The sequence below is a fragment of the Astyanax mexicanus genome, chromosome 3 (genome assembly GCF_023375975.1).
Source record: "Astyanax mexicanus isolate ESR-SI-001 chromosome 3, AstMex3_surface, whole genome shotgun sequence".
NCBI classification, from domain to species: Eukaryota; Metazoa; Chordata; class Actinopteri; order Characiformes; family Acestrorhamphidae; genus Astyanax; species Astyanax mexicanus.
Window position 1 is genome coordinate 44,127,203 of NC_064410.1, and position 21,997 is coordinate 44,149,199.

At 40.5% G+C, this 21,997-nt stretch overlaps 2 protein-coding genes across 5 annotated transcripts in view; both read left to right on the top strand.

Annotated features, from left to right (window-relative positions):
* Positions 1 to 13,821, top strand: part of pag1 (phosphoprotein membrane anchor with glycosphingolipid microdomains 1) — a 74,298-nt gene extending 60,477 nt beyond the window's left edge. For both annotated transcript variants that reach the window (XM_022683186.2, XM_049475358.1), the window contains exons 4-7: positions 2,304 to 2,406; positions 3,440 to 3,975; positions 10,952 to 11,011; positions 11,588 to 13,821. In XM_022683186.2, the coding sequence (XP_022538907.2) occupies positions 2,304 to 2,406; positions 3,440 to 3,975; positions 10,952 to 11,011; positions 11,588 to 11,902 (1,014 nt within the window). In that variant the 3' untranslated portion in view covers positions 11,903 to 13,821. The remainder of the gene's footprint in view (positions 1 to 2,303; positions 2,407 to 3,439; positions 3,976 to 10,951; positions 11,012 to 11,587) is intronic.
* A 1,737-nt stretch (positions 13,822 to 15,558) lies between these two features.
* znf704 (zinc finger protein 704) overlaps positions 15,559 to 21,997 on the top strand; it is a 39,298-nt gene continuing 32,859 nt past the window's right edge. Inside the window, exons 1-2 of one of the 3 annotated variants that reach the window (XM_007249313.4) lie at positions 15,559 to 16,529; positions 21,009 to 21,244. In XM_007249313.4, coding sequence (XP_007249375.3) covers positions 16,272 to 16,529; positions 21,009 to 21,244 — 494 coding nt within the window. In that variant the 5' untranslated portion in view covers positions 15,559 to 16,271. The remainder of the gene's footprint in view (positions 16,530 to 21,008; positions 21,245 to 21,997) is intronic. The other 2 variants (XM_007249311.4, XM_007249312.4) reach the window with 2 other exon arrangements.

Genomic DNA, 21,997 nt, shown 5'->3' on the forward strand with positions numbered 1-21,997 from the left:
GAAATTATCATGCGAGACAAAAGGTCAGGAGTACAGCGTTGTTTGGAAGCAGAGAGCATCTATGAAAATCACATTTGACTTGTCATGTGATGAATGCCCTTGCATATTGGAACTGAAGGCTGTGCAGAGACATGCACACACACACACATGCATGCACACACACACACATGCACACACAGCTGTGAGAAAGTATCACGGCTCCTTGGCTGGCCATGACTGTCTGTGTGTGAAAGGAGGGAAGTGAATATCTGCCAGTTTGTTCTCATGGCTTGTTGACTGGCAGTGAAGCCTGCTGTTGCTGCTGCTGTTGCGATGCTTTGTATGGATTATTAACTCGTCTCAGATGGGGATGCCAGATGGGCTGAGGTCATCACCCCTTGTACCAACTGATTTTGGTCAGGTCTGTTTGTGATTTCAGGAGATGTTTTATAGAACAATAGAAGAAAGGCATTTCTCATGTAACACACATGAAGAGCAGGAACAGTAGTTTTATAGTGTGTTATTAAACTGCAAAATTATTGTAATGATGGATCCAACTGTCCTTGTTAATTGAACAAGGCTAAAAAAAAAACTAAAATGTCAGAATCTTTGTGAAGACTACATAAGTGGATTTTATATAATATAAAGATACAGTATATACAACTCTAGAAAAATTAAGAGACCACTTTAGTTTCTGAATCAGTTTCTCTGATTTTGCTATTTATAGGTAAATGTTTGAATTAAATGAACATTGTTGTTTTATTATATAAACTACGGACAACATTTCTCCCAAATTTCAAATAAAAATATTGTTATTTAGACCTTTTATGTGCATAAAATGACAAATGGCTGTAATAAAAAATGCAAAGCTTTCAAGCCTTAAATAATGCAAAGAAAACAAGTTTATATTCATAAAGTTCAGAAATCAATATTTGGTGGAATAACCCTGGTTTTTAGTCAGAGTTGTCATGCATCTTGGCATGTTCTCCTCCACCAGTCTTACACACTGCTTTTGGATAACTTTATACCACATTTTAATGGCTTTTGGTCATCCATCTTCCACTTGATTATATTCCAGAGGTTTTCAATTTGGTAAAATCAGAGGAACTCATCTTTTTTTAAGTGGCTGTCATTTTAGCTGGCTATGAACATTAGTGAAAGACATGGTTGTTATATGGAGCTCATTAAATTCCAGTATATAGTAATAGGATTCCAACACTGCAACAAGTCACCTAGTGAAGTTTCTTCCCTCCTAGGTATTCCATCATCAACTGTGAGTTTTATTATTGACCAGTAGAAGCATTTAGGACCCACAGCAACTCACCACAGTTACAAAGTATAAGACCATGTAACACTTTGAAACAGAGTGGGGTTGCATATTGCACTGCAAGTCAGAACCTCAGAGCTCCACACCTGCTGTTGCAGCTGCAAAGGCAAGACCATCTTCGTATGAATACCTGTGGATTTTGGAGTAGTGCATATGAATGCAATAAACATTTTAAATGTCTAAAAACAACAATATAAGTCTCTGTGTGTTACAGCTCTTCATTACAAACAAACCAAATGAAATCAGAGCTTTTTACAACTAATTTTGCAAAGAAACCTGAAATCAGTGAGGGACGGCAGCAAAGAGAAGCTCCCTTAGAGCTGGAGGATCCTTGGGACAAACCAAGGTTTAGAAGGGGGGACCCATCCTCCTCTGGTCAAATTATGACCATATAAAGGAGCCAAAAGTGGTTCTTCATTGTATCTTCCAAAGAACCACCTTATTTTTAAGTGTGTATCTCTATCTCATTTTGTGTATGGATTAACTATGAGGTGTATAAATGCCCGTGAGTGCAGCGTGCAGTGTGAAGTGAGTGTGCAGGGATGGCACTACAGCATTTGGCAAGAATCTGACATAATCTCTCTCTAATCACACGCTGTCATACAAAGCCCAGGGGAAGCGGAACCTTTTCCTTTGTGATGAATATCTAGAGGGCAACCTTTACACAATAATGTATGCCTCGTCAGGCAAAATACCGAAGAGATGCTCGGTTAAATGGCGGTGTCTGTCATGAGCTGACAGGTTAAATGGGGTCTTTGTCTTTCCTTGACATGTAGAGAGCCTCTTCGCTTTAACCTCCTGTCTCCATAGGACTTCATCACCCTGGTAACAGTGCACATCATAAAGGTGCCATTAGGTGGTGCCATAGAGTCACTTTCTGGCTTCTTGAGGTTTAAAATACTGACAATGAGCTCCATCCTTTTGCCTTTTGTCTTGACACAGTTTATGGACAATGACTTTTATAATGTGTTGTTTTTTATCATTTGTCTATTTGCAGGTGTCAGAAAAGGAGACATGTAGCCAGTCAGCAGATACAGGCAGCCACGGCACGGACCTGGTGGCCAGTAGCTCCCACAATGGGCCTCTTACAAGTGGTACAGGTAAAACCAGTCATTATGATGATATGTTTAATTTTTAAGTTGAGTTTATGGTTTAGATGCATGCATGCATGCCCTTCTGGCACATACAAAACATAAAGGGGAAATAAAAACATTAAAAACTAATACAGTTTAAGGCTGTCTATATATTTGTAAGTATGTTTGAAATTTTGTTAAAAGTGTACAGAAACATATGATGAATTTCCAATTTATACCAAATATATTGATTATAAGAGGAGAAATGTTTTATGTACTGCTCCATATTTTCCAGTGTACTGCATATAAGCACATTTGGTGCCACATTGTGTTAAATATGTGTAAAAATAGGAAAACAATAATTGTATTCTATAATTGACACACTGATTGCATTAGAAGTAGCACAAATATTGTTGTCCTTAAGTGAGCACAACTATTTTTGCTCGTCACTGTGCATTTACTCTGCAGCCAATGCAAAGTTTTATTATTACTACCGTATCCCATTATAATAACCCAGCAATTTTTAAATTCTTAATGTATTTAATGATAACAACAACAATTATAATAATTATTATAACATTAATAATGATCAACAGAATGTGGATGTATGTGATTGTTAATGGTTTAAAAACAACATACTGTAACTGAGAGTATTGAGAATAGTGGTACTAATAGTCTTATTATTAATTAGCCATCACCCTCCCAGTGTTTTTGGAATTGTGTGATAAGAAGCTTGTTAGGGTGCAAATTAGCAATGATGAAAGTGGAGAAAAATGCTATCTTTATAGTTGGATGTGCGTTGTCGGGTGTACACACATATTCAGAACAAAATTCAGAAAACACAAAGCAGACCTGTTTTATAAAGTACACATACTGAGTCATATTTGTGTGATTTTATGTTGCACATGATTGACTAATTTAGAAATGTAGGTAAATGTCTTCCTAATAAAGTTCTTGTGAGTGTGAAGTATGTTCCTATTTATATGTTAATTTAAAAATCTTCCATGCCTCTATATATGTAAATAAATAGTTATCTTGTCTCTTGTCTGTCTGGCCACAGTGCTCACAGACACCATGGACACAAGCCCCCATCCATCAGAGGAGATGCTGTCCAGCCAGTCAGAGCTGCGTTCCTCTAAGTGTCCCCAGGACCGTGAGTTACCCAGCATCCCTCCCACCGGTGCCCAGCAGGATGGCCCCGGAGCGTCTGGTGACGGCACGTATGAAGTGGTGAAGAATGCGGCCCCTCGGGACCTCAGCGTGGAGGACTCCCTGTACGAGACTGTCAAAGAGCTGAAGGATGGGGGCCTGCCCAACGGTACACTAAGCCCTGAGGAGCCCCCTGTGCCCCTCGTGAATGGCCGCCTGAGCCCCAGTCCCTGCACGCCTGAGCACGGCCCGCTGGCCAACTGTGCAGAGTATGCCTCCATCGACCTCAACAAGAAGAGCCGCTACAGTGCGGACATAGAGGCTCGACGCTCGGCCGCCAACATGACTCAAGCAGAGCCGGAGGAGGACGAGAAACCCCCACCTATACCTGACAAAGCACTGGACGAGAACGAGAACCAGCAGATCAACGGACTCCAGAACGGACAGGTGAGGAAAGACAGGGGGCGTTTGTTTGGTCTGTCTTCTATCATGGATAATCTCACCCTTATAACTTGTTACAAAACGAAAAAAAACAAAAAAAATGTTCATTGTTTTTTTACAGTGTCAGTAAATAATAAGCTTTAGAACAGTGTTGTTCATTCCTGGTCCTGAAGATCTCCCACCCTGGAGATTTCAGATCTAATATATTGTTGACATGTGACTGAAGGCCGTAATTACCAGGTTTAATGTATAATAATTTTTACTCAGAATTAAAAGACTAAACAGAACAAAATAAAAATTGTAAATTGTGCCGTATATTGGTAAATTACCATATAAAATATAGGGTAGTAAATTTAGGCACTGTATATTTTTGTTGTTTCAATGAAAATCAAAATAATTCAATAATGCATTTTTACAATATAAAACATTTTTAATTGTCCAAAAAAATGCTTAAATGTCAAAAGTGAAAACAGCATAAATGAAGATGCAATGCTTTTGTATGACAGCAACAATATAATTTGTGCTTTGAATAAACAAATGATGACAATATCAGAACATAAATTAATTTAAATAATCCATTTTCTACTTTTTAATTAACATTTCCTCATAATTATGTCAGACATTTCTGACAAAAAAATAAGCCTGGTGCTCATGGGGAAATTACTTGCAAATGTAGTCAGTTTTATATAAGAACTATAATTTTGGAGCATTTCTATTAGTAAGTGTATTTAGATTTTTTTGACAGAAGGTTAAACAAATGTGTGGGCCTTCTAGATCTTGCCTGCTTTAGTTTCTCTCTGTTGACTGCAGCCATGCTTCAAACTTGTGTTTGTGCAACAAGTGATGTTCTCTATTGTGTTGCAGTGAAACCATATGGAAGCCTTATTTGTTCCACACACTTCATGTACTGTATTGCTTTTATTAGTAATTGCTGCAGTCCTTGGATCAAACACACTGAAGTTCTTTATCAGCATTGGTAAACAAAAAAAACCTTTATATTGAGTAATGTTTCTTTGTTTCTTTGAACCTTGCCATGGTTCTTCACACCCACACACATGTTTCAAACACAGCATGGTTCTTCTGTAACATCACTCACTGAACCATCTAAAGCACCTTTATTTTTAGGAGTTTACAGTAAGGGTCTCCTAGGTTGACTCCCCTGTTGCTCTTTTGCAGTGGTGAGATCTAAAGTTAGATGCAGGAGAGAACAATAGAGAGCGACTCCTGCTTAATTATGATCTTTTAAGGTGGCATGCTCTGGGTGGCGGCGCTGCGAGTGCAGCCACAGCATACAAATGAAGCCATCTGCGGAGGAGCGTGGACAGCTCCTACTGCGCATCGCTCCCACTGTGAGCTCCACATGACATGCTCACTCTACACACACACACACGCACACACACACACATGCACGTAGATGTACATGCACACTCTCATTTTCTACTAGCACCAGAGAAGCTCAGGTCTTCTCTTTGCCTCCTTCTCGCTGCTCTCTTTGTCTTCACACCTTCATCCAATTAGCTAGTAAGTAATGAAGGTTAGCAGTGTATGGCAGCCAGGGTTGCCCACTTGCTCTTCAGAGGATCCATCTGAATGCTTTGCTGGGGCACCTGCATGCCCCATGTGGGATGTAAAGTAACGTCAGCACTTTTTTGGGGGGCCTCCCACTCGCGGTCTTCCTCCCCCAGCCCCCATATGGCCTGTGCTCAGTTTGGGGTCGACCTCGACTGCTTCATATGCACCTCAGCTCTGCATGTGTGTGTGTATTTGTGTGTGTGTGTGTGTGTGTGTGCGTACAGTGGTGATTTGTCTTATCAGTCACACTGTGCATGTTTGTGTGTTGGGGATGTATTAATCTCGCATAGCCAGATGCTGTCCAGCTCATTTGGAGCCTGCCCACATCTGTGATTCCTTATACCTGTTAATGGCCCGGCTTGCTTCCTTTGTCTGTTCAGTATATTACATGTTAACCACAAACACATTAATTAAATCAGCAGCCTTCTGTGTGTAAAACACCTGCTAAAAAAAAGGATTCTGATTCTTTGAGATGTTATAGCCATTCACTGTTATAGCCATTGCTGTATTTAAAGCATTATGTTTATTATTAGCAAATGTACCTTTAAAACAGGGGTCGGCAATAGGCGGCCCGCGGGCCAGATGTGGCCCACAAGAATAAAACATCTGGCCCGTGAGGTTGATTGAACTATAATGAACAATATTGCATTTTTTTTTTGTTTACAATTTCTCTCGTCTCTCTGTCGCGCTCGGCGTGACTTTAGTTTCCACTTGTTCTTGTTTTTCTGCCCGTTCTTGGGCTCCCCATCTCCTTAAAAGGCCTTTTTTCCCAGTTGTGTCTGGGGGCAGCGGTAGTGTATTGGACTGTATTGGACTGTATTGGACATGAGGAGCAGTATGTTTATTTTATTTTTTCATTTCTTCCTGGGTTTACCTACTTTGAGATCAACTGTTCTGCAATTGGGTTCAGCAATCCTCTGGGCTGGAGAGCTACTAGTCTGTAGCACTCCATCCCATTACATTTCATTTTCCAAAACCGATTTTTTTTTTGTGGCCCGCCACATAATGGCTTGGAAAATATCTAGCCCGCGGCCAAACTAAATTGCACACCCCTGCTTTAAAATACTGCTCTGCCTCTGCACCTAGAATGCTGATAGTGAACTAACTATGTAACTTTAGTGGAGCTGCACCAGGCTTCTCCTGTAACTGCCTGAATCATATTTGTGTAAAATTCTTTACAATTCTATCACAACTGTCCTTTCACCATACCTCATGGACCACAGTGTCTGTGTTCATTTGCATTTACTCCAACATTCTTTTACTTTTTTATGAAAGTGTAGTTAATTACAGACTGTAAAAAAAAAACATTGTATAAATTAGATTTGTAGTGTAGTGTGGATTTTTTTATTCAGAACCGATACACAGAGACTTAAACTGCTCAAGTAATCAGCAGACAGTGTTTATAATCTGCCAGAAAGAAGGAATAAAGTACAGACAGTGTGTGTACAGAGTAGAAAAATGCATGGCATGTGAGACTCAATTCTTGCCATTCACCCCATAGTGAGTCTTTATCTGCAACAATGTGGTGCTGCTTTGTAAGATTTGATAAGTTTGATGATGATATTTTCACTGTCACCCCAAAATCTTGTATATTTCACTATAAAACATAGAACTTTAAAATATTGCAAGGCCTGATATTTACATTAATAATACGCACATCACTTAAAAAATAGCCTTATATTATTTACTGAATAATTTATACCATTAACATGCTGTGGAAGTCAGTGTGTTTGATTTCTTTGTTATTCTTATTCTTATTATTATTAATGGATAAGCTGAGTAACTACTGTAACATAGCAACACAGGGCATTAAATAAATGAAATACGGGAATGATTAATTAGGAGTAAAACAGGTATGAACATAAATTATTCAGCCACCCTAGAGAGAGGTTGGTATGTGTCTGACTGGGAGTCTATGCTTGTCAGTGGAGTGTGTGAAGTTGCTAACACATGCACTATAGTTAGTGGAGGTTGTGTGTGTGTGTGTGTGTGTGTAGCGCTGGAGGTTCCAGCTGCCCACTGTCTCCCTGACAGCTCGCCTTATTGATGAATGAGACGGCAGAGTGTGTCTGTGTTTGCATGAGAGGCCTGTCAGGTAGCGGTTGGACACACACGTACACCATCACAGCATGTGCACAGACATACACGCATGTCTGCACACACACACACACACACACACACACACACACACACACACACACACACACACACACACACACTCTCATGCCCACACACAGTAACAGGTTTACAGTCAGTTAATAACAGTGATCTGTTATATATGGCTGAATGCGGGACGTGTATGGTTGTGTGGTTTGCCAGTAGGAGAACTTTTTAATGAGGTTCTGCTCAACAGGTAGTCGGCACTGAGGGGGAAGCCTCTGTTTGGTTTCTAAAAAGACAAATATCAAATGCAACCTAATGAAAGCTTCATAAAACTTTATATTTTCTGGGCTATAGGTAATCCCTCTCCTCACATTTGCCATCATGTTACTATAGTTTTAATAAGCAATAAAAAAACTAATAATTCAGTAATTTAATTTTTGATCTAGGCATTCTCCATGCAAACAGCTGATTATATATTTATATGTGATCATTACAGACAGCGGATCTACAGACGGACTGTGGATTGAACAGAAAACCCCAGGCCTTTGGAACTAGCCCCCTGACACATTGTTTGCAACATGGTTAAAAAGATATACTACATCATATCAAAATAATTTCTAAATTCAACTGAAAATCTAATTTTGAACTAAATTGTGGAGATGTGAAAGAATCATAAATGAACTGAAGTCAGTTCCCACCTATTAACAACACTTTGGGGACTCCTTTTCTAATTAAATATATAAAAAAAATGTGTTCCAGTTACTCCACCAAAAGCAAGATAAAATATTTTTTGAATAACCTTGATTCTGGACAAAACAATAAATGAGCAAAGTTTTAACATGTTTGTCCATACAGAGTAGTGTATTACCATATGATTAGTAAATCCTTGACAATGCCCAAAGTCTTTGAAAGCAGCAATATGTAAGAATTTGTCATTTTTATTTCTGGGTCCCATTTACAGTTTGAGAGTTTAATTAATTTTATTCCACTTCTTCAAACAAAAATGCTTTGTACAAATCTATTTTACAAGCTGAGAGATACAGAAAGTATATATACTGTACAGAAGGAATAGAATGAGTACTATTACAGGATTTTGGAAATAGGACTCTCTTTGGAAATAGTTATGTTATGCATGTACGAAAGTTACACAGTTCAGTAGCTGGCATGCCGAGCACGGAATGACAATCGTAGAGACCCAATTCATCCTATTACATGTCAGTGTATGATGGTAAAAAAAAATAATAATAATATTGCTTTAAGTGTACTTCATGATGATAAAGAATAGACTAAACTATTGTCTTCTGATTACTTCTGATAAACTCCTATTTAGTACTCATTGTGTAAAACCGTAATAAACAATGTAGTTCTGCATTGTGTGTCTGTGTATTTGGGGGTAGTTAAATCACCAGCGGTGTCAGTATTTTAAGATCCTGCTCACAGAACATCAGAAAGTTCCTCAGAAGGACATTCAAAGTGTTAAATCAAAAAATGTGTGAGTTTTGAGCTGATGAGAATGACAGGTTGCATGCTGTGCTGTCGAGGAGAGCCAGGAGCCCCTCTATCTTCCTGCTTCTGCTGCTGTGATGGACTGAGGGTGGCACTTGAAGATAAACTGTTCTTGTCAGCCTGTCAACTCTGTAGTGTGTTGCTAAAGGGAAAGCTTTCAGCATCAAAGAAGACCTCACTCTCCTTGAGCATACGAGTATGCATTCGTATCAGTGTGAAATTAGGCGCTTGTCTTCATTAACTGACGCGATTGAACGCAGTTTTCAAAGCCTAGGCCTCTCAGAAAGTGTGCTCCATCAGCAAGCTGTCATTCTTAATGTCCTGTGTGTCATCACTCTCTCGTACGCCCCTTTGACATAGCCAGGCATACTGGCTTTTGAGCCAGACCTATGGACACACACTTCTTATGCCAGTAAATCAATTGAACAAGCACTTTAATTAATACAGTAGGGCGGACGGAGTGAATTAGTGGATAAGCTGAGCTGTTAAAGGAGTTTGTTGGTAAAATTGTCTTGGTGGAGCTACACCAACGGCTCCAAGGCTATTAAATGAATTGCTCCACTAATTAAACCAATATCAAAGCACATCTCTGAGCCTGTGCACTTTGACTAATTTGTATCAGAGCAAACACACTTTCAAGTGCACAGAGGCGAAGCGAACTTAATCTCACAAACGACCCCTTCACTGCTTCTTCGTACAAATCGAATTTCACATTTTCACATTATGACCGTGCAGTTAGCATTAATCTCAGCACTTTCACAGCCAAGCAGACTGTAACCATGCACTTCCTGATAGAGCCAACCCTGCCGCGATGATTGATATTGCTCCAAGACAACGAAGGTGTTCATTATTGATTAACTACGGGACTTAGTTTCTTAATTAACTCACAAATCAGAACCCCTTATTAATAATACACAATAACTGTTGCCAAAACAGAGACACAATATTAAGTTTTTAATATATAATGTTAATAGTTTATAAATTGTCGCTGTCTTGCAAAACGTGTCTCAATTTTGGCTGCTTTCCTTTTTTTGACATAATTTGAGTCATGCAGGTGTTTATAGTTGACATATTATTTTTACTTAATATGTTAGGATATAAGTTTGCACAATATTACTTATATGATGACTTATATACATGATGAATAGATTAATAGTAGTGCTCCAATATAACTCAGAATGAAATCAATTTTATTAAGAATTAACTTTAGTAGGTTTTTTTCCCCTTACCTGTAAAATTAAAAGAAAACAATATATAAAATTATGTTTATCATTCTCTGCTTGATAATAGAATCAGTAAAAGTATGCATGTCCTACCATTGTTGTAACTGGTTGTAACAAGTCAGCCAGTTTGCATTGCTTTGCATAAATTATTGCTTTGTGTTTTTTATTAATACTTAGGGTGTAAAAAACATTACAGAGCACACAGGGTTAAAGATGTTATCCTGCTTTTGTTGGAGTAGCTTTCTCTACTGTCCAGATTTCTACTAGAGTTTGGTGTGAGAGCATTGCTATAAGGATTTGATTGCATTCTTGAAAGTGTTGTTATTGAGGTCAGGATGTTGGATGGTCACCACTTTACCTCATCCCAAATGTACACGATTGTTCTATCATTCCAGGGAATTCAGTTCCACAGCTTCACAGCTCAGCGCTTACCTAGTTCACGCTTGACATAATGCAGGGTGCTTATAGAATTATGTTTATCTGCTATTCAACTGGCACCAATGCTGAACTTGTGTAATGTGTACATATAGACTGTAAAATTAAATTCACTATTAAAGTTTTGTTTTATTGTGTTACAGTTACCCTCCCCATTGTGCGGTCCTCCAGAATCACAGAATGGCATCACTCCATCTGAGGAGGTAAGGTTATTTCTAAGCAGATTTGTTTTTAGGGCTCTAAGAGCAACAATGTTGATTATAATGAATATAAAAAAGTTTTCAGAATCGACTAATAATTAATTTGTAACTGCAATGCACTACACAAAATGCTGGGGAGACAGAAACGCAATAGAAGAGGAGTATTGGGCTCACTCACACAGTTTAGACAACTTGATCCCCAAAGGTGTCGAAAGACAACAGATTACGTATCTGTTTTCTCACTAAATATAAGAACTTTTTACATTTAAATTTCTTATGGGCATTTAAGGGGCATGTAAATCCCACATTTAGCTATCTATCTACATTCAGTTTCTATCGTTTTGAAGCAATAGAGAAAGCCTGAAACATGACCCACAGGAAGCAGAGATGGGAGCACAGCAGAAATAATCATCAACCAATTGACTAATTGGAAAAAAAATATTTACACATAGGTAACAGTTAAAATAATAAAACAGGAAAATAATTTACAAATATGCCTTTTTTGTACACATAAATATCACCTTTTTTATAGTGTGAATACCACTGAATGATCTATCTTCTCTGTCTTCCTGTCTGCAGTTATCAGCTGTGTACTCCACAGTAGTAAAGCCAGTAGTGGAGGAGAAGGAAAATGATTACAGCTGCATTGGAGAAATTAGAGGACTGATGCCGGAGTCGACTTCCAGCGACCTGTATGCAACCGTGCGGGATGTGTTCCCATCACCTCCTGGTGAGCAGCCCCAGGAGGAGTCCATGGAGAGCCCAGACCCCGGATACGAGACCATCAAGATCCCAAAGACTGTGGAGGAGGGCCAGCAGGGGAACGGGGAGGCGGAACCCGACTATGAGAGCGTTGGAGAGCTGGGCCTGAACAGGGAGATGTCCCGCCTCTGACTGACTCACAGAGTGGGTCTACAAATGCCTACAAACTTATGCAGCACTGCAGCAGCAGCTCATCTGAGTGATATTTTGGAATGGGGTGTTTGCTCATACCAGCTCACTTTGGCACTATCTGCTCTACTAGCATGATGACACACTGCAAATTCTTCTGGCATGGTGCCACATTTGTTGTACCACAGAAAAAATGTGATACACTGAATTGACTTGATTCAGTTCAGCTTGTTTCCACATGAATGAACTAGATTATTGTATTAATGCCAGTTTATTTGCTTTTAATTGGGTTGATGTAATCTCTTTTATACATGTGGAAACAATCAAGTTAATCCAGTGCATTACTTTGTTCATTGTGTAATTGTGGGCAGTTTGACTTCCAGATGTTTGCTGGCACTAACAGTTACTTTTAAAAGGCACATCCTCTCATTGTAACTTCTGTGGTTATCATTTGTTCGGGATACTTATGAATATGACATGAAGGTGTGTGTATGTGTGTTTTCTTTTTCAGTGCCACGCTCATCTTAAAGAAAAATAGGGTATATGAAGCTTATGTGAATTCTCAGTTGGGTACCGTAACTAGAGTTGGCACCGCAGTGCTCTTGTTATGATGTTTTATTCATGCATTGTGTACTAGTAAGCGCGCTCCGCTGGAGGTGGACTTAGCTGGGAGCCGTGTTGTGCCGCTGAGCGAGGTGCAGGTCTAACAGACGGCCGTCGTGCCCTTGGCTCACCCCCGAGAGCAGGCACACACAGCAGGCAATGCCACCACACAAGCAAAACACATCCGCTTTACCCATTCAAAGCTTTGGGAATCGAAGAGATCAGGCAGCATGTAAAAACGCACAGCACATATCAGAAATGAAAAACAAAAAATACATCTTTCCATGGAGTTCACAATGCAGATCAAATCACCTCTTATGGTACATGTGGTCCTGCTACACTTCTGCATCAGGCTGATAATGATAATCATGGTAAAACATATCTATTACGGATGTTCTAATCTTCTGCAGACTCTTCAGAACGTATTTATGAATATTTGTTGAATATATTTTTAAATTCTGCTCAAAGTATCTGTTTAATGTGTGTCGTGTGTCCAAATGAATTGTTCATTATTGCCGCAGTATTGACTGAGCGTATCAAATCCATTATTTTGTGACCATTTTGTTTCCTGTAGTAGGTACACAGTCCTAATGTAGTAAAGCACAAAAGAAACTCCATGGTACTGTCACATAGCGCTTGCCTGGCAACTATTCCTTTGTGTAAACAAATCAAATAGGAAGCGCTTTTTCTCTTGAGAAGCAGTTTAATCCAAAAAAGACGCCGCACACAGACACTGCATGTTATATACATGCCAATAAAGACTGTAAATAAATATATTGATCAGTTTAACATATATAGTACAATTTTATACATTTTATCACTCTGCCCTCCTTTAATGAAGGTTTTAGTGTGTTTTATACAGTAGTATGCTTTCTGATGGCTTATAAAGCACAGACGTTTGAGTGGTGTTTTGGGTGCGCTGTGGTTGTCTGAAAGAAATTCTGCAAGTTGTTTGTTCATGAAGAAAAAAAAAGAACGACTCCTACAGTCACTGCCTGGCTGTTTACTCTGTAAGAGGTCTCTGCTTGAAGTGTGGTTTTCAGATATGGGTGACTATAGTTTGAGTCTCTTTGGTGAAAATGTATGGTTGTCTGTGTGTTGATTCTGCGATAATGGTACATTTTCTTGGTACAAGTTCTGTATTGTGAGGGTACTTTGATTTTTATTTAATATCATACAACATTGATATCTTTTGATTTTACTTCAGAGTGAATTCAGTGTATTTTATTTGTAAATAAATATGATTGCATTTGTTTATATTATCATAGTCTTTTTAAAGTGTCACTTGCCAAATTAAATACAATCTTGCTGGACTAAAACGTTTGCTTCATTTTTTGCACTCACATCTTTAAAATCACAGAGCATACTGTATGAGTGGGAAACATCACTTTATCACTACATAGCTCCACCCATCCCCATATGTCTCATGACTTGTGAGCTAGTTTAAAAAACAAAGATTAGTTCCAAATTTTCTCTTGAACACCTCCAACCAGCACATAGATGTGTCCATTTCCAGGTGCTGAATGATAATTATAAATACTACTATACTCTCGTGAAGAAAGCTTTATAGTTGCTTTAATGAACAAGGTGATTTAAACCCACAATTTTTTACAAGAATAAACCATCATTTACTGCCCAGACAAGGATATTAAAGAGATAATGAACCATGGGTTAAACTTAATCCTGGAAAAAAACCCTAGTAAGATGTTGAGCCACCACAAAATGTCCATAGATACTATGACAGTACAATGGTCAGCATGACATCACAATGGGATTCCATCATAATGACATTACAATGGCATTTGCATTAATGGTAATGACATTTAATAGCCATTGTCATGGCTTTGATGTCACACTGGCCTTTATGACATTACAGTGGAATGCCATGACAAGTGGCTATTATTACATCACAATTGAATGCTATTGCAATTGTCGTTTCGTTATAACATTAAATGATGTCACATTGCTCATTGTGATGTCATAATGGCCAATCTGATGGCACCCCACTGTTATGTCACACAGGTCATTATGATATCATAAGGACAACTGTACTGAAACTCCAATGTGATGACCATTATGACACAGAATGGTATCACAATGGCCATTTAGACATCCAGTAGCCATTTTGACGGGGGCACCCCTGTGGAATGTCATAATAGCATAAAAGAGATCATCATTTTCACACATGGGTTGTTCACCACAGAGTCCAGACCTTAACCTCATTGAGAATCTTTGGGATGTGCGGAAGAAGACTTTGTGCAGCGGTCAGACTCAACCAACATCAATGCAGGATCTTGGTGAAAAATGTATGCAACACTGGATTTAAATAAACCGTGTGACATTGCAGAAGCTTATTGAAACAATGCCACAGCAAATGCTGAAGGCGGTACAACGAAAAGAGTGTGTGACCTTTTTTGGTGGCAACTTTTTTAGGCCAGGTAGAGTATCTCAATGTAAAACTGCATTTTAGAAATTTCTAAAAATAAAATAGAACTTCTTGGCACTTCTGCAAAATCTTACATAGAAAACACTGACTCCCGGCAGCACCTTGGCTCAGGCCATGCCCTTCCCTTTCGGCCACAGGCAGGTCACGGACTGTCGTCTCGCCGTCGCCGAGCGCATTAATCGAGTCGAGGACAAATAAATACATTCAGTAATCGTTTCTCTCTCCTCCTCCTCCTCCCCCGGCTTTTCTCTTCTCCAGCCTTGCGTCATTGTTTTGAATGGAGCTCCCTTACAGCCTTCCATTACAGTGTGTTGGGAGGGAGACTGACACTGAGATGCGGCGGTGTGTGTTTTTTTTCTGCACCCGTATTCCTGAGAGAACCGCCCCCTTGCGCTGCGACTGGCTCTGTGACTGGCCAGCAGTCCACGTTCACGAGTTGTGGATAATAAGTAGCAGCCAATAGCAACGCTCGAAGCGAATACTACCAGCCAATCGTAGCGCGGTTGCCGGAATACAGGTGGACAGAACGTAAAGCCCGCGAAGGCGTGTGCGCTCTCAGCCAATGGGAGCGCGTATCTATGTGCCGCGCGAGCGCACATGTTTACAGGCAGCATACCGCCGGCAAGAGGCTGTGGCTCGCGCAGCGACCGTTACGGACCGGAGCGGGTTTTTTTCTCTGGCCGGTCGAGTAGATTCGGCTTTGGACGACGTTTTAAAGCTTTACACGACGCCAGACGTCGAAAAACTCACCGGGGATGTTGTGAAAGTTATATTTACGAGATAAGCTCCGTTTCTACGAGTAGACTAATTATTTTTATCGTACAAACGGCTCCCTCCCACTCGGTCCGAAGCCGGCGCGCCGCTCCGTGTTTTCCTTCGCGCTCGGTAGCCTGAAGGGGAACGGCGAGGAAAACAAACAGGGTCAAAAAAGAGAGATAACGGCTGCCGGTGGTCGAGGTAATCGAGTCAAACGCGTCGTGGCGGGTTTGTTAACCTAGCTAAACTACAGTATGTCGTTCCCCGCTTTGGCCAAACGAAACGGCGACACGAAAGGAGGAGCGGTCCGGCGGCGAACTAGCTTAGCTAACCTAACGCTAGCCAACCCAACTAACTAACGTTAACGTCAACATGTTTCCATCGACCTGCGCTTGCTCCGCGCTCAGCCCGCCGCCGCTGCGGCTTCTGTCGTCCTGACTTCGAAATTTTACGGTTGTCTGTCTTTTTGTCTGAGTTTCTTTCTTTCATTCATTCGCTCACACTCACATTTATTCGCCTAATTTATTTACCGGCGCATTCATGCACCCGTCCCCGCGCCCGTAAGCCATGCACGCCAGGCGCCTCGTCAAGCGCTCCGTCGTAGGCAGCCGCGTGTACGCGCCGGCTCCTGCTGGTCACGCGGCGCCGCTCGCCGGGGTTGTGCAGGCCGTCAAGCAAGAGAGCAGGGACGCCTCGAGCGGCCACCGGTGCAGCGTGTACACCGTGCTGATGCAGGACGGCACCGTGAAAGAGTTCTCGGAGGAGGAGATCGCGCTCGGATCCGCTCAGATGGCCGCGAAGGGACCACTGAAGTCGAGCCTGAAGGTGCGTCTGTGTGTGTGTTTATGTGTTTGTTTGCTGGCTGGCTCGTGCCTCGGTTTGTTTTTGCTTGCAGCATTCATTTATTTCCCCTGTCCTCCTCCCGTGTGCATCGGTCACTGCCGCCCGCCACTGGAGTGATTCAGAACAGCAGCGCGAGAGAGCTGTGTGTTTACGGTGCATGAAGCACAGCAGGCTCATAATGCGTTATAAACGCGTAATAATTTCAAGCATGGGACAGAATGTGCTGCAGTGCTCAGTGTGTGATCACTGTGTGTTAGCTAAATAGATAGATGCCTGTTTGGTGGATGACCGTTATACTGAAGCGCGCTCTGCAGCATTCTGCCCAGCCCAGCTAGCAGCATATCTATCTGTGTTTGTTCATAACAACCTTCATTCCCTCCGTCCTCCTCCAAGCCGGCTGTTGGTGCTTCTCTTGTGTTGCACATCGCTGCTGTGAGCTAATGCATCATCACAGGGCTCTAAGCCGTTGTAATGACATCAGCTTTAATTTGTCGACTATTTTTTTTCATAGAAAAGCATGTTATGCATTACAGAACTGCAGTCAGTGCATTCATTGTAATTTTAGCAGTTAACAGTGCAGAATATGTGACTTAATCAGATACTGATGATGGCTGAACAAATACTTTTAATGAACTAATTGCTTTCATTGTTAGTTTTTATCTCCATAAAGCTGTCCTGCAAATACTTTGAGACAAAAAAAGCTTAAGGAATGCAATAAAATAGCTCTTATAGCTTTAATTCTTCTTGACAAATGCACAACAAGCTGTTGTCCATTTGCTGGCAGAGCTGCTAATGGTTTCAGCATTGCAAAAATATATATTTTTTCCAGCATTACAAGATAAACATGTGTAAGTGGTGTTTTGAATTGAGTATAAACATATTTGACAGAGCTGCATTTTGTGAACTGTGTTTCATTTTTAATGCAGTGCTCAAAAATCCTGCCAAAGTTTGATCGGTAATGTAAGCTGTTCAATCGCATATGTTTGCTGTTCTTTACAACATAAGATATTTACACTCTGGTCACCATTTAATAATTAAACATCTCCTTGAAACATGAGTTGAGAAGCACTGCCTTAATTCAGACCTATAGTTGAGGAACATAAAAGTTTAACTGTAAAAAGTGTACAAAGGGAGGAGGTGGTAGAGGATGTGATACCCAGGTGGGGCAAAGCATCCCTGAGCAGCTGCCATGGAGAGCTGGTGAAATGAAGTGCTTCAAATGGACAACTGCACACTGAATCTGTGGTCCTGGCAAGGAGCCTGGAATCCTAAATGAGCCCTTTTTCAGCTTAGGGGAATGCCACTTGTTGACTTGTTTTGTAGGGAGGGGCTTTAGAGGAGTGCCAATAGATATAAGCTCTGAAGACAAAGGCAGGCTGTTTTTCTCCCTTCGCATTGTTTTTTGTTGTTTAATTTAATTATGAGTTTTCATTTTTTATGCTGATAGTACTGAGAGCCTATGTTTTTGGGATAGTATTGACAAAACAGTCCCAAGTTCAAAGAGTCAGTTCTGTAGACTTAGTAATATTCACATTAATGGTTGTTGCCTGATACTGTTATCCTGAGTAAGTAATGAATCAAACCACAGTCAGTCACAGGACTGGTGGTGTTATTACCTTATTTTTTCCATTGTCAGAGCAACTGATCCTAGATCAACACTCTGAAGCAGTCCTAAAGTCCCAAAACCTGCAACAGTCAGTGAAAACTGACTTAGGCTCAGCTTAGATTTGGCCATAGTAGATAAATAATCTTATCATCTTACAAATACAATCAAGCAGTGGATTTTCTTGTGCTGTTTACCTGGGTTCCTGCTGTGTCTGCTGTATCGACATAACTCATCACTAAACATGTTTAAAGGTGTATATATCTAGACCAGAAAAATAAACATTTAGTTATTAGTCTAAAGTGCTAAATTAAAAAAATAAGAAAAATCTTTGACCAATGTAAATGTGTTGCCAGTGGTCTTCTCGCTGAAGTACACTGCAACTACCCCGTATGTGAACTGCTTGCTGTACAGTAGCCCATTGTAGTAGGTGCATGGTGCAGGGGATGTTTTTCGTTGTTTAATGTAATACAATAATGGCACACTATTCTGTATTCACCATACTTTTAAATTCAATTAATTTAATATAATTAAAGTATGCTTAATTGATTTAAACCTCCAAACTCTGCAGGTAAACAATATGTGTCTGTCTACATTGGATTATGAATTGATTGACACAATTAAATTATGGGATAACATATTGAATCATTTCTGAGTGTACTCCACACTGGACGTTAACGCTGAAGTTGTTACAAACACTTGCCTAAAGGAGAGAAGTGTTTTTGTCTGTCAGTCAAAGTGTGCAGGGAGAGCAATGCATCACTTTAGTATGGTTGTACCCTGTGTAGGGCTGGGGCGACGCATCGACATAATCGACGTCATCGATTACAAAAATACATCGATTTGCATAACGTGCGTCGGCGCGTCGTAAACATGGCGGCGCCTGTGGAGAGCATTAGAGGTTAGATCGGGCCCAAAAATTCCAACTGGCTGTTTTCGGGCTGTTTTAATGAGCGAAATATGATCAGAATTATGTTAATTAACACGGTAACATAGAAGCATAGAACTATTATTTAATTAAAATGATTTTTAAGAACAGCTAAACACAGTTCTGCAAGTCAAACGCGGAGGAGTTCACGTGCGAGAGAGAGAGAGAGAGAGAGAGAGAGAGAGAGAGAGAGATTTGCTTGTTCTACTCACAGGTGAAGGTTCTCTTTGATCTCCTCGTGCTCATATTCTAGTCCCATTCATAATTCTGCAGCTCCCTCAGTGTTTTCTGCCGTATTTTGCGGCTAGCGCGAGCGCTTACAACTGACACCGCGGACCGCGAGGTGCCGCCGCGTTTGTGCCGAATCCGACTCTCTGCTGAATCTGACTCCCGCTTCGCGGACAGAATCGGCACAACACCCCCGCTGTAGAACTGCGGTAGTGAAAACAGCGCTTATAAATAAATTAGTTTAGTTTCACTTTCAGTTTTCGTTATTTTTTTTTTTTAATTAAAATATAATTAAAAAACAGACGCCTACATCTCGGACTATTTTCTGGAGCCCGGGTCGGATTTACGGGCGGGCCTCGGGTCATGTCGGGTTCGGGCAGAGAATCTAAGCTCTAGAGAGCTTGGACTCCGGAGAGCAATCTCCAGCTACAAAAAAACGCCAGCGGGCATCTAAAGTTTGGGAGCATTTCACGCAAAAGGGCAACAATGTGGTCCTCTGCCATACGTGCAAAAGGAGCACTTGAAGCGCAAACATCCAGGAGCACTATGTCAACAGGGTCACACAGTAAGTTACCGTTTACATCAGGGTCTCCGCGGGTGTCCTTAAAAAGACTTAAGGCTGTCTACCAAAGGTTTTAAACCTGCCACAGGCAGAAATTATACATTTTTGGTTTATATTTGTGCATGGCATTTCGCAGTTTCCAGAAACAGTAGCATTATTCATAAGTTCAGGTGTTTAGCTAAGCTAGCTGCCTTAAGTTATTTTAGCTAGCGCCGTCGGCGCTGCGGTGTTACACCGTTTTCTGTCACCGTCGGAATTTTGTGACCAGTGCTCACGGTTATGAGCGTTCATTGGCAAAACGGAAGCTTTCTATACCTACACCTTACCCTCAGCCCTAAACTGAACCGTTTTGGCCAGTCGGGGTAAACATTAGAAACGAACACGTTTCGAATCGGCCAGTGCACCGGTCTGCTGAGAACTACTTGCCAGTGGTCACAAAATCTAGCGGTCACAGAAAACAGTGCAACACACGGTTGTGGTGTATGGGAGCTTATCCATTTTTAGCGTTATAGATCTAAACAACGTGCTGTACATGTAAGTGATTATAAGTGTGGGGTTTGGTTTAGTAGGCTTGTGTTGTTGTTGTTGTTGTTATTATATATAAATATAGTAATTTATCGTTTGCTTTAAAACGTAAAATAATTATTTAAATATGTTTCTCAATGAATAGATTAGTCGACTAATCGAAAAAAATAATCGTTAGAATAATCGTTTAAAAAATAATCGTTAGGGACAGCCCTAACCCTGTGTGTATAATGTGTTTAGTCACAGTGTAGTAGAAATGAGCAGGAGTGTAGGAGGACAGTCAGACTTGTCTGTGCATAAATGTGTCCAACAATGTTTTTTTTTCTACTAATTGGAGAAAGAAACAAGTCTAGTCTAATCCATTTTGTAGCACCATAAAGGTATTAATGAAAGTATTAGACAATAACAGCTTAACAGCAATGCATGTGGTGCTGTGCATCTCTGTAATCTCTCATTTGTGTCCGAATGATGACTTGCCAGGAAGGTAAACAAGACTGTAGTGCCAAGCCCTGCATTCAGGGGTGAAAGTATTTATGTAGGAGGAAGAAAGAAGATGTTGCATGGGTGGTAGATGTTTTCCTTTACTCAGTGGGCCGCATCTGTGTTTTCCCTTAGCAGAGCTCCTGTAACGGCAGTCAGCGGGATGGACCAGCACAGGGCCAGCAGAATGCTGGTATGCAGAAGGGCGAGGTCACATCGCTTAGCCCAGAGGGTGCAGAGGATTCTCGGATGGTGGAGCATAAACGGACAGGCCGGGTACTGGATCAGGAGAAGGACCATACCCGCTCCGTTTCCCTTTTGGAACAGAAACGCAAAGTGGTCTCCTCCAGCATTGATGTGCCCCATGCCAGGTAGGATTGCGCTGCAGAAGCAGTGCCCCTCACTGGCAGAAAAAGAACATGTACAAGTAAAGCTGATTGTTATAGTGGCTCATATTTATCAAACTTTTTGCACATTAATATTTAATGTATCTTAATTGCAGTTGTATTAATCAAAGACTTGGACTTATCTTGGACTTGGATTAGTTTAGGTAAAGCTTCTGATTCTTAATTAGATCAGAACATGGGTAAAGCCATATGTTCATTAATGACCGCCTTTACAGAGCAGTTTATCATATTTATTATTTTACTGATCACATGGCAGCTACAGAGTTTTTTTTCTATGAATATCAGCAGTGATGTCACTGTCAATTTATTACATTTATTTTAAAAAAATCCATACTGCTATTTTATGTTTAATTGAATTAATTGACCCAGTTACAGAAAGTTATTCAGAAGTCTTCAGTTATGACAGCTTAAGAATATTTACATTTTTAATGGGATACTTTTTAAAATTATTATTATTTTATTATTATTCTGTGAGGTACTGAAATATATATGGACTGTTAGTCTGATATCTATGTTAATCTGCTCCAGCACTGTTACCTCAGTGGATGCCTTAGGAATGCCCATACATGTGTAAGTTGTGAGGTGTTATCTGTGGCCATGCCTGATAGTGGGTGCCAGATGGATATGACATTCCATTTCCTAAGTTGTACGGGTATTTACCATTCCTCAAACCACAGTGTCACATGTACTGGGAATACATCATAGAAGGCTTTTACC